Here is a 13192-nt window from a genome sequence, read left to right on the forward strand (position 1 = left end):
CCAAGCACGAATTTATAAAGAAGTATTTAAGTGTGATGCTGCCATCTAGTGTTTGGGTGTGTTTACTGACACCACCTCTGCTCTCTTGTGTAACGGGATAAATGATCCAGGATTTACTAAAGGACTAAAATCAAAAGGTCAGACTTGGAACTTTAAAGTAGTATCCATTGCTTTATTTCAAATTAAATGTGCACAAGCACGGAGCCTGAAGAAACAGTCGTGTGTAACCGGTCCAAATACTTCTGGTCTGGACTGTACATGCAATGCAAAGCACTGGAAACGTCCTCCAGTGTCAAACTGTACACTGCAAAACAACTCAGAAGAAAATGAATCACTGCATGTTATTTATTACTCTTCTTTTTTTTTTTTCAGATTTACAAGTTATGTCACATTTTCTTTCTTCTTTAAAAAAAAAAAAAAAAAAAAAAGGCTAACAACTCTCTGGTGTTATGGTCATCAATACACAACGAATGAAAACAACTGGTTTTGTTGTACAGTTCAGAAACACCTTCGGATGTGTAGCCTGTCGAATCATGACGCGCCTCAACGAGCCTCTCCTTACAGCTGTGTCTTTTATTAATGATGACAACAAATACCCTCTTTTACACCTGCCAGTAAAATGTGATCTGTATCTGGACACCTACGGGAATGGGAAGGATGCGAAGACATTGTTGAGAAAGATCTGCCTCTTCCTGCTCGCTTTCAGCAGATGAAATGCTGAACAATTAATTAATTAATTTACAGATTAATAAAATCCATTTACAGCATCGCCGCCAATCTGCACGCTAGCACCCAGCTTATTTGCATATTCAGATATAATAATCCGAGTATGGGAAGATGATTAGGATACGTTTATAAGATAGGTGCAAAAATGCAAGGCTGCAAAGAACAGATGTCCAAAAAAAACATCATCACATGTTAATATCAGGTGCAAACGTGTCCAAAACGCCATAATCTAAACTGCAGTAAGACAACCATCTTGCATCTTCTCTATAGATCAGTGTAGAGGGAAATGACAGGGATAGAAAATGTGTGTGAGTGCATATATAAATATATATCTTGTATATACTATATACACACACACATGCACACGCAGAACATACACACACACACACACACGCTCAAACAAACGGGGAGAATGGCAAACAGCCTCTGCGTCACGAATTCAAAAAGAGTTCATTTAAAACAGTATTCAATCAACCGAGACAGAGGCTGGAGATGACCAGACATACGGAGGGAAAGACAGAAGAGAAGTAGTGAGGGACCTTGGGGAACTCCCTCTAGCTTATGATTCTTTTAAAAAGTTCCTTTAATCAAAAGAGGGTCCAGATAATCTCATCTGTAATCTCAGTTTAAATGCAGGAGCGGCGAGTGGCTCTGCCCTGTCCTGCCTCTCTGGGTTTTTTTTTAGCTACGTGCTGTCCTTAAAATGATGTTCAGGGCTCGTTCACTAAGTTCATTGTTTGTTTTTGTTTTTTTTCTTGTGTACTTGCTAATTTCCGCCGCCGCAGCAGCTGCTACTGCGGCCCTGAGGGCTAGATTCTTGTAGATCGACCCCCGTCCTGGTCCCTCGGCCGCCTGTTCCAGTTCCGCCCTGAGGATCGCTCTTCGGTAGCTTCTTCGCTAAAGGGACACAAAAAAGCAGAAATTTAAAATTTTGCAAACTCTGGAATGGTTTATCTACACAGGCCTTTTATATAAAACCCTGTATTATAAAAATATACAAGGGTAGTTTATTTTTTAAGGATAAATGTGATAGGTGGTTCAGGCTTCCGTGTTATTTTGACGCGGTAGCTACTGCGACGCTGGTCCGCTTGGTCGTAGCTCGTTTCCGCTTTAGTATTTCCTCCTGCTTCTCCGTCTCCGCAATTTTCGAATTGATTGTTTTGGATCAATAACGATGGAACACATCGAGGAAAGGTGAACTGAGGAGGTTCTGAGATGCAAACGTTTGTATAACTGAAACTTTCGGCAAAAGTTTCAGTCACCATTTTTGAAGGAGAAGCAGGAAGGACACGGAGTTGACTGGCGTTTGGGTGGCATTTTTACAGAAGTACACAAAGTATAAATGGCTCGCACCGGCGTAGGCTACGTAAGTAGGTCATGGCATCTATGTCCCGCAGTAGCCTAAAAGAACCTTAAGTGTAGTCTAGTCTGCTTGCTGTCAAGGGAAAAACTAATTCCTGCCAACAGTGAAAAAAGCAACCCATGTCTTTTCTCAAACAAGAATGCTAGCAGCAGGCTAGCAGCTGTGCTTTAGCATTAGCAAATTAGTTCTGTTTCAAAGTAATCTCAAATACTTTTTAAACCTTAACAGTGAATCTCATGTAGGCATCGACAATCTCCCAATACAATGCTTTGCCTTTGGAACAAAAATACCCTCAGAAATAAAAGGAGGGCGGTAACCTGGACCACGACCAAAAACATTCGTCATCTGTAAGGAAGAAGACTTGGCACAACACAATACTCACCAATGGCCATGAAAATTTCATTGACGTTCATGGCAGTCTTGGCTGAGGTCTCCATGAAGAGCAGACTGTTGTCATCAGCATATGTTTGTGCCTCCTGGAATAAAAAACAAAACAAAAACACAATACAATATCAGGATAAAACCAAATCAAGATGAGGCTGTGAATGTTTGATTCGTCTGCCGTCACGCTGACTTCATACCTGAAGATCTACGGCTCTCTTGTTTGCGATGTCTGCCTTGTTGCCGGCCAGAGCGATCACGATGTTGGGGCTGGCTTGTCGCTGAAGCTCCTTCACCCAGTTTTTTGCACGTGCAAAAGTGTCCTGATAAGCCACCAAACTTGATTAGTGTTATTCGCACATAGCGTGTGTTACTATTTTTGACTGTGGTGAAACTTTGTCGCTTTACAGCACAGGCATGACGTGGCCTGCACTGACAAAGAAAACCCACAAGTCTGAACATCTTCACACGTCTAATTTGAGACTAGACAGAATTTAATTTTAAAAGCAGAACACTGCGTATCAACGAACAACCTATAAACAACAACAGCTGCAGCTTGAACAATAATCCATCTGGCTTCCTCAAAATCCCTACTGCCCCGCTGCTGAAACCTACTGTGTTGGTAATGTCGTAGACCACAATGGCCGCCTGAGCACCTCTGTAGTACATTGGTGCCAGGCTGTGGTAGCGCTCTTGACCGGCTGTGTCCCAGATCTCAAACTTCACAGTGGTGTCGTCCAGACAGACGGTCTGAGTGAGGAAGGCGGCTAGAGAGGAGAAAATAACTTCCTTTAGTGCGATGATAATGTACCTGTGAAGGTTTGCAGCCACCCACGTCATAGTATAGACAAAACAGACTTGTGGCATTTACTGAAGACGTTTTAGTCTCAGTGTGGTTTTCTCAAAATGTGCGGCAAGGTCGTGCAATTCACGGTATATCCACAAAACAAAGCTTATGCCTCAAGACTGGAGTCTCTGGCCATCAATGGATCATTAGAGTACAATTCATTGGTGAAAGAAAACAGGATCAAAGCAGATCCCTTCAATCACAGGTCCGTATCTGGTCATTACAGACCCTAGTCGCGTGAAAATCAGGTGTGCACCACCCATATAACATTATGACCACCTTCCTAATATTGTGTAGGTCTCCAAAACAGTTGTGACTCATCAGAGAATGGACATGGACCTTCTGAGGGTGTCCTGTGGTGTCTGGCAACAGAATGTTATTAGTGGGGGGCCTTTGAGGGGAGGGGCCTCTGTGGATCATCCCACAGATACTCGATTGGTTTGGGATCTACTGAATTTGGAGGCCAGGTCAACACTTTGGCATGTGTGGCATCTGGAGATCGAACTGTTAACACTCTGGTTTGTGGACAAACTCTACTGTCTACTCCAAAAATTGAGCTTAATTAAGGTTCCACCGAGATTTGAACTCGGATCACTGGATTCAAAGTCCAGAGTGCTAACCATTACACCATGGAACCACGGTGGGGGCCTTTGGGTCCTATGGGTTGAGGGGAGGGGCCTCTGTGGATCATCCCTCAGATACTTGATCAGTCTGGGATCTAGTGAATTTGGAGGCCTGTTCATGTTTTTTTTTTTTGAGTTGTGTGTGTCTGTGTCAGGCTGCATCCTGCTGGGGATGGCTGATGCCATCAAGGAGTGTCATTGCTATGGGGTGGGGGTGCCTGGTCTGGTCTAGGTGGGTGCTACATGTCTAAGTAACATCCACACCAATGAATGCCAGGTCCAGAAGTTTCCCAGCTGGTATTGTGTCAGCAAATTACAAACAATATCCCGCCCTCTCATACAACCAGCAACATAGTCTGTCTCCTGAGATGTCCAAGGCCATTTCTAACACAAATTTAACTCCTTCAAAGGTCTTGCAACACGTCCCTGTGTCTTACCTCCAATAGTACTCTCCTGGAATTCATGAAACTGGCCTTTGACGAAGCGCAGCACCAAGCTGGACTTGCCCACCGCCGACTCCCCGAGCAGCACCAGTTTGAACTGGCAGATTTTGTTCGCCGCTGCGGCACCATTGGGCCTGTTGGCTCCTCCACCGCGCCCAGCCATTGATGGACTGACAGAGACGGTTAGGGGTGGTCTGAAACTACAGGTGTAAACTACGGGAGCTGGACCTGGAAACGCAGGCACTGACGGCGAGCCAGGTCAGAGACGAGCAGCAAAGGAGTGACCCGGGTTACCTTAAAAAACATAAAACACGGAGAAGTCAGTGGAACCAGTCATGAGAACATTTGTTTTAAATTGAATACCAAAAGTGGTTAATCTCGGACTATGCTAGTACTGGTGCTTGTACACAGAGTTATAGCTTTACTTTAATGTTTCCCATATTAAATACACAAAACAGTGTAATACAAATGTTAGTTATGACTCTTAAAAAAACAAAACAAATACAAGAACTGAACTGGGTCAATGTAAAGGAGCAACACACACAGTTAATACATAATTATCAGCTGTCTAATGCTGATCAATATCGACCTTTGAATCTGATCTGATCTGTTAAAAATAACTGTAGCAAAGAGTCGTACAACTAACTCAACTATAACTCCAACTAGCTCCAACTAGAAATAAACAACGGCTTAATATTATTAAATGAACCACGGCAACAACGAACCGTTTTTTCAAAACCGGTTAAACCTGCTGTTCTCAACTTGAACGTCTCAAGCGGACAAAAACAACACCAGCGGTGAGTTAGCTCCGAGGCTAAAGCTCGCCCGTGATAACGATGGCACCTGACGACGGCTAACGTCGGCTAACACGAACAATTACCGGGAAGAAACAAAGAAGGTGTCGGTGTCCTTACCGACAATCAAAAAAATGTATCCACTCTTCCCCGTGAATAGTTTGTTAAAGCTGTGTTATTCCGCGTTAGCCGTGTTGTCTGTGTTCCCCTAAAAACTCTTTCAGGTTCTGTAAATTATACACTTCCGCCTTGTGTAATCGAAATACTTCCTGGTTTGGCTCGTCACGTGATACAATGTCACAACCAATCAAACGGGCGGAGAGCAGGCCGTCAGAAGGAGCCGGCTAACCGCCTGGAATTAAATTAATATTATACACAACTGTGATGGGTTTTTAAGAGTCATTATTATTATTTTTTTCAATAAAACAATTCAATTCAAGCTCGTATTCCTATTTTAGAATAAAAATAAAATTATAATAAATGTTTTTTTGACCAGCTAGAATATAAATCTAATTAAACACATGTTGTGAGTAAAAAAATTACATTAAATGTGCACATATTTAATCTTAAAGCTGCAAAATGATAACTTATAAAACAAACTCAAAACCCAATATTTCTATATTCTATTCTATATATTGTTAAAATGCTCCTGTGCTTTTATTCCTTGTTTATAATTTTAGATAATTTTTATTTTGTACTTTGCAGCAGCACGGATCATTTTCTAAATTGTTAATACCAAAGCAACGTTGGAAAGCAAACTTGGAAAAATGCTGAGGGACAAGGCTACCCAATTATACAGCACACAGTGGTGTAAAGTGTGGCTTTATGGACGTTAATCTAAGCACTTTCTTTGCCACATGGTGGTGCAATGGGACAGCACAAGATGATCAAGTATCTGTGGGATGCACTGGAACAAGCCCTGATTCACAGAAGCCCCCTCCCTTCAACCCATAAGACACCCTCAGAATGTAAGACAAGGTCTCTGACTGTTTTGGAGGCACAAGGGAGACCTACACAATATTAGGAAGGTGGTCATAATGTTACGCCTGATCAGTGTATGTGAATACATGGTAAAAATGGATTTGATTTCTCTTCATTCATTTCTCCATCCCTTGGGAGAATAATTGATTAATAAATTCTAAATTAGGATTTCACAGAATAAAGACGCAAGACTTGAGCAAAAGCTGGATTTTGTCTCTTTGTCTCCAGATTGAAAGTTTATAAATAATTTAGTAAGAACAATTTATTGTAAGCAACATCGCACCAACCATGAAAATAACAACAAAAATTATTATTGCATGTTATGGATTTTTATTGTGACACAGTTAACAATGTTTAGCAGTAAATGATTTATTCTTGAGAAGACATTTGGCTTCATATTAATTTCTACACATATTTCAGTCACATGGCCCAATGTGCCACGCCAGAAGAAAAAATAAAGGAGGCTTGTTCCACCAAAGAGTCGAAATAAACAACAGCTTTGCAGGTGAACTCACTCTGGCTGACAACCAGTGCCACCAAAACAACCAGAATCACAGTCTGCCTGTTTTCACGGCGCTCCAACTCTCTAATCTGTGGATAAAAAATAAATAAAAATAAAAATAATAATGGAGAAATGTGAGAATCTCCCATCAGCCACATGTTCAAAAACATAAACATGACTCACCTGGTCAATGATCCTGCAGCCGGAGCGTAATGCCTCTGATATGTGTCAGTCAGTCAGGAGGCCGGCTTCCACGTATTTGGCCACGATTGATTGATGCATATCTAGTGTATCATTAACCCAAAAACAGAGCGCCTTATCAAGGCCAGACGGAGATGCCGGGAAAACCTTGTCATATTTGTACAACGGCTAGTGAAACAGTGCTAATATTAGCATTCAAAATAAACCGAGTCATGAAGACTCCTGTAAAGGCTGGTCTGCCCCTTTTCACATCAACATCTGCCACACAGGGCTGTAAACTGGCCCAAACTGTTGAGGAAAAATGAGAAAAGATCTTCAAAACGTGAGAAAAGATCAGCTTGAAGGCTCAATTATTGATTTTGGAAATACTAGTTTAAGAGAGAACTCCTTTATAATGTGCAAATACACTGCTGCTTGGCCAAAAACAGTCACCACCAAATAGGTAGGAGCCTCCTATTGGATAATTACTGCATGGGTGATTATCTTTCAGCTGGAAACAAGTTATTTAACCCCAACTGATGCAATGAGTAGCTTCTCATTTCTTAAACAACCATGTCTAAAGACACATCCTGTGGTCGTGGAAAAGATGTTAGTCTGTTTGAGAAGGGTCAAATCATTGGCATGCATCAAGCAGAGAAAACATCTGAGGAGATTGTAGAAACTACTAAAACTGGGTTAAGAACTGTCCAACGCATTATTAAAAACTGGAAGGATAGTGGAGAACCATCAGGGTAAGAAGAGAGGCAGATGAAGTGATGCACCCATCATGCCTAGTGCCTACTGTACAAGCCTGTGGGGGCAGTGCTATGATCTGGGGTTGCTGCAGTTGCTCAGGTCTATGTTCAGCAACATTATGTGTCCAAAGAATGAGGTCAGCTGACTACCTGAATGTACTGAATGACCAGGTTATTCCATCAATGGATCATATTCCAAGATGACAATGTCAGGATTCATGGGGCTCAGATTGTGAAAGAGTGGTTCAGGGAGTATGAGACGTCATGTTCACACATGGATTGGCCACCACAGAGTCCAGACCTTAACCCCATTGAGAATCTTTGGGATGTGCTGGAGAAGGCTTTGTGCAGTGGTCAGACTCTCCCATCATCAATACAAGATCTTGGTGAAGAATGAATGCAACACTGGATGGAAATAAATCTGGTGACAATGCTACAAAGAATGTAAAACCTTTTTTATGGCCAGGAAGTGTATATATCAGGACCATGCCAGGTTAGAGAGTCTGTTTGTCTGTAAAGAAAGTAGAGATGAGGATGTGAAATTTTTTATCGGTTTAAATGATCTCCACTTTATGAAACCAGCTTTTAACATTTTAACATTTTCAACTAACCTTTCAATGACACTGTGATTCATAAAAAGTTTTATAGAACGAATAGAGAAACACAGGATCACAGAGCCCAGAAACAGTTAAATTTGAAACACTCTTTATTGTGAGAACGCATGAAAGCAGAGGGCTTTTTCAGCAGAGGAGAGAATACGTGGACGTTGGTTTATCTGTTGCACAGATCACTCCCGCAGCAGGAGGCAGAAGAGATGCCCGGACGGTTCATAATCATGCAGTCGTTTGACTTCATGCAGCCCTTGAAGTGATTGATCTCTGTGAAAACACACGCAGAAAGGATCGTTATTGCCGGTACAGGTTTTCTCAAGTGGCACATTCTCACTGCAGCAGTGTATCTGGAGGCCGCCCGCCGCCTGCCTCTGGAGCTGGACTTACGGGATCCGGCGTAAATGATGACGCTGGCGCAGACGTTGCCGGAGCCGTAGCAGGTCTCCACGGAGCTGGAGCAGATCTTCAGGCCTCCACAGTTACACCGCAACGCTTCACCTGCAGGAAGAAAATAACTCGTGGTCAAGGTCCCAGACTTAAAAACCGCTTCTACAATCAAGCTGTCAAATCCCTCACACCTTCAACCTCTCTTTCATAGGCCGGTTTACTGTTCTGGTTTGCTGCTAAACCACATTTCGTTGTTTCTTTTTACCGGACACATTAAACTTCTCTTCTAATTGCAACTGTGCAAGTGAATCTGAATAAAACTCACTCTGGCCAACGACCAACAAAACCAACAGAGCGAGAGCAAAAGTCTTCATGTTCCTGAAAGGGTTCAACAGCTTCCGTGCACCAAACTCTTTTCTCACTGGAAAAAAAAGAAAGAAGCAAATAACAGGAAGAAGAAGTGTGAGAAGATTAAAGCTTAACAATCAAATCTCATCAAAGACTCAAAGGATTCATTCTCACCTGGTGATTTGCAGCTCTCAGGTCTCTCAGGGCTTCCTTTTTATTCCGTTTCGTTGCACAATTGTAAAAAGTTTCTGTTGCATTGTCTGTGTTTTATTAACTCTGAAATGTTCCATCTGGGGGTTTACTCACAGACAAAACACGCTCTCTTACACCACCACAGCCACACAAACAAGACGCATTACTAATAGTATTTAAAGAACAGCTTGCTATTCATGTTTTGCACCAGATCTTCCCTTAAACTTCCTTCACAAAATCGATAGACCTTCTGCTGCTCTCCGACACTGCTGTACATACTGTAGATGCACCGTTTATTTTTGGATGTCCTGAAAATATAGAGATTTGTCAATAAAAGTCTTTGAATCTTTGTTTCTGGTAGAGAGCCAGGGGGAAAAAAAACCTGTTGAATCCGAGCCATGCTCAAAATAAACATGATACCTTGAGCTTTACTCAGAACTGTTAAAGTCGGGAATAACGACCCCAGTGAAGCTGCTGCCGGATGGGTGACGGGTGTCGTCAGGGCGGTTTTCACTCTTGACAAGTGCACGAAAGTCACTGTACATTCGCTTATATAATCGGCTCAAAAGTCAAGGATAAAACCACCAAAAAAACCTCACTGAATCCACTAATGAGACCCACAACAGCTGCAAATCTGCTTTTCTTTTAAGAACAACGGTTTTTCTTGGGTGTTCGGTCCTCTCCGGGGAATTGTATCCAACACACAGATGGTTTCTTTATATATGTTAAAGGAAAACATTTAATATTTTACTCCTTCTTTTTATTTTTATTTATTTTTTTACTTTGTGGCGTGCAGGATTTGAAGAAGTTAAATAATGTACTTATATTAAATTTCATGCTTTAGAGCTTAGGGGGGAAAGTAAGTTTTATTTTAGTGCCATTAAGCTGCTGTGCTTTTTACCACAAGAGCTCCTGCATTAGGCAAATCCTAAAAATAAACGGACACGGCGTTCTCTTAAACCACCTTAATGTGTTGGTATCCTTAAACCTTCCCCTTAAAGTCATGTCAAGCATAAAGCCGCGGCTTATAAAGGGAAACTGCTACTGTCCCTTTGCATGATGGGACAACTTATTCACCAGTTTTTGAAATTTCAAGGCCAACAATAACACAAACTAAAGTAATTTTGAGTTGTTGGTCTTCTTCATGTGTCAGAAAATAGCTCTGTACATAAAACGTGTGAACAAATCTACAAAAAATCACGTTCTGTAAGCTTTCCTCAAGTTTTAAAAGTCCAACAAGTCTTCTGGGGTTTGAAAAATCACAGAAAACACCCTGCTAACCTCGCTATCTTCACATCCAACGACAGAAAAGCACCTTAAAATTTACATCTTTGCCTCAGAGAAGATGACTCCAGCTCCTGTTTAGTTGTCCTCAAGCTTTTGGCTCAAATAACCGGGCATCTGTATTTGTTCCCTCAGAGCTTACATCACAGTGCGCAGTTCCACTCAGCCATCAAGATCACCAAATGTTCTCTCCATAAAAAGACATTTAAGCCGCTTCTCCGACGAGAGATGATTCACTGCGGCGAGGTGGTCGCGCATATGCGGCGCGTTTCATAAATATTGCGTGCAGGAAACTGTGTGACACCGCAGTGAAGGACACGGTCATACGTTTAATGGATATTTATTTTGTCAACCAAGAAGAAATCACTGGAAAAACAATTCCTGAATGATCTGAGTGTTGTATGATGAGTTAATGTTTGGTTCTGTCAGTCAGATTTAAATATTTCATGAGATTTTTTTTAGCTTAATATCATAGTGTTTATGTTTATTTACTGATCCGCTACGACGTGTTTGTTGTGGATGTTTCCGAAATAATTTCTTGTTGAGAGATTATTCATCAGTGTCGTACTTAAAGCCTCGGTGAGGAATCTCCTGAAGGATCTGTGGTAGAGCAGAACAAGGGAACTGAAATCATGAATCGCGTGCTGCTCCGTGAAGTTTGGATTATTTCATATTCCAGAAAATATGAATTCAGAAATAGAAAAAAAAATAATAAATAAATCTTGAACATTCAATTAAAAACAATAAACAATCTACGCTGTGATGCACATACTCTATCCCCTACATGCAAAGTGAAGCATGTGTCTGTACCTCGGTTTGTTAAAACATCCGCCCACTCTGACCTGTCTGCCACATAATAAATACAGTATCTGTGTACACAATCGACAGGTTGTCATGTAGAATGCTTACACATTAATTTGGAAACCTTTTCCTTAGGAAAAAGAATAAACAACTTTACCATGCAAGAAGGTAACAGGTGTCGTCAACTGCAAATTGCTCTGAGGATGTTGGAAAAAAGACTGTACAGTATATACTGGAACCCGCGGCTGTGGAGTTTCTTCTTTTCTTTTTTTAAAGACACACTTTAGTAAAGCCAAGATAATGCACAACTTACATGCTTTTGCATAGAAATGGTGTAAATTGCAAGAAGTCTGACAAATACAACAGCCCAGGATTTAACAGGGGTTATTAGAGCACACACCGACAGGCTCTGGTACAGTCTCTTTAAACACTGTAAGAAGTAGCATGTCAGTAATTCTCATGTCTTTTGTCCAGTGATGCTTAATTCCTTAATTCCTGCCTGCCTCTGAGTGGCTGCCTCGTTAATCTGTGAGGTCCAGACACCACGACTGCTCCGTGCTCTGAGTCTGGACGCCGATGCTGGACCTTCGCGATGACGCGCTCTCACTGTCCCTGCTCTCCATGGAGCTCCCCTTCCCAAGCAGGCACTCCAGACTGGTGTGTTCTACCGCCGATGGGTTTCCCAGCGCGTGATGGACATCGGACTGCGGTGATCCTGAATCCAGGGAAGAAACAGAAGGCTGGCAGGGTATTGTGGGTACAGAGGCGGAGGCTGGGAGGCCAGAGATGTCCGAGTCCTCAGCTTGGAAGAACGAGGTGTCCTGGATCAGAATATCAGACGTCTGGGTGGATATCAGAGCACAAATGGAATCACTTGAGGCCTGTGGATTGTTGAGGTTTGACTCGGAGGACTGGCAGTGATGGTAAATAGTGTCCAGCAGACTGCATGAGGATGTACCTGCAGGGGAATCGGACAGAAGGCAAGAGTATTCATCACTATCACTGGGAGGTTGCAGGCACAAAGTGGGCTGGGACTGGCTGATGGTGCACGGACCAGCGCTGAGAGATATGCTGTCAGAGTCTTCATGCCCAGCGTGAGGCGTGAGGACTGGACTGAGATTAAGAAGAGACGGGCTGGTCCAGAAATGTGTCGTCATGCTGTCGGAGCTGTCGCACGAGCCTAACTTTGAGGCAGAGTGTCCAGATAAGGGCAGAGAGGTGTTAGCAGGAGGACTGGGCGGCTGAGGCCAGGGGTGGCTGTGCTTCTGGGTTTCAGGAGATCCACTGTAGCTCCACTGGCCACTGTGGAAGCTGTGGCCTTTGTGGCTCCCGGGGTCACTTTGGAGGTGGTAGGCTGAAGCAGGGTTGAACGGCCTATCGGCGGTGGAGGCTGTGGGGGAGCTGGACATCATCTGGACGTCATAAGCACATGAGGATAATGACGTGTCGTACTGACGTACAGATATGTGAGCCTGCAGGAAATGCATCATCTGGTGCAGGCCCTTGGTGAGCTCAGATACTTCCTGGTTTAATGTGCTCATCTGTGTAGAGAGTGCATACCGTTTAGTCAGGGCGTTAAAACATTTGAATATTATTTCTATCCCACCTTGAACATTCAATTATCACTAAAGTACAAACAAAGTGGGAGAAACTGGACATAAAACAAGGGAGTGAACGAAAAGGGAAAGGGGGACAGACGGGCCACAAGTAGAGCTGGATTGTCACCAAACTGTGTCTCTTTTTTCATTTTCAGATTGTCGAGTCAGCACTCCCGAGTCAGCTATCCCCTGCATTGCAGAAGTGCCCTGCTGATTAATTAATACTGACTTCAGACAGCACCTACCTGGGCCCATCTGGATGCTCTCGCTGCACCTGCTTTCTCTCTATTTGCAGTCAGTTTAAGAGCGCGAGCAGAGACTAAGATCCAGGCAAGAAGCGGAGTCTGCTTGATTTTGATTTTCTAAATGAGATGTC

General features: G+C 42.7%; 2 protein-coding genes across 2 annotated transcripts in view; both read right to left on the reverse strand.

Annotated features, from left to right (window-relative positions):
• Nucleotides 1-403: 403 nt before the first annotated feature.
• On the reverse strand, nucleotides 404-5434 carry LOC311504647 (ras-related protein Rab-5C-like). The gene is made up of 6 exons (XM_084567857.1): nucleotides 5298-5434; nucleotides 4378-4677; nucleotides 3086-3237; nucleotides 2671-2793; nucleotides 2472-2565; nucleotides 404-1623 (listed from the first exon to the last, which is right to left on the reverse strand). The coding sequence occupies exons 2-6, from the start codon at nucleotides 4544-4546 to the stop codon at nucleotides 1493-1495; spliced, it is 669 nt and encodes a 222-aa protein (XP_084423983.1). The 5' UTR covers nucleotides 4547-4677; nucleotides 5298-5434; the 3' UTR covers nucleotides 404-1492.
• Nucleotides 5435-11644: 6210 nt separating this feature from the next.
• Nucleotides 11645-13192, reverse strand: part of LOC311504370 (voltage-gated delayed rectifier potassium channel KCNH4-like) — a 36198-nt gene continuing 34650 nt past the window's right edge. The window contains exon 16 of the mRNA XM_084567403.1: nucleotides 11645-12759. Coding sequence (XP_084423529.1) covers nucleotides 11740-12759 — 1020 coding nt within the window. The 3' untranslated portion in view covers nucleotides 11645-11739. The remainder of the gene's footprint in view (nucleotides 12760-13192) is intronic.

Source organism: Chelon labrosus (assembly GCF_963514085.1).
Source record: "Chelon labrosus genome assembly, chromosome: 19".
Taxonomy (NCBI): domain Eukaryota; kingdom Metazoa; phylum Chordata; class Actinopteri; order Mugiliformes; family Mugilidae; genus Chelon; species Chelon labrosus.

Coding starts and splice junctions, on each gene's coding strand:
- LOC311504647 (XM_084567857.1), bottom strand. CDS start 4,546: ATGGCTGGGCGCGGTGGAGGAGCCAACAGGCCCAATGGTGCCGCAGCG. Junction 2,794..3,085: donor TCTACGACATTACCAACACA/GTAGGTTTCAGC, acceptor GTGGCTTATCAG/GACACTTTTGCACGTGCAAA. Junction 2,566..2,670: donor AGAGAGCCGTAGATCTTCAG/GTATGAAGTCAG, acceptor TTTTTATTCCAG/GAGGCACAAACATATGCTGA.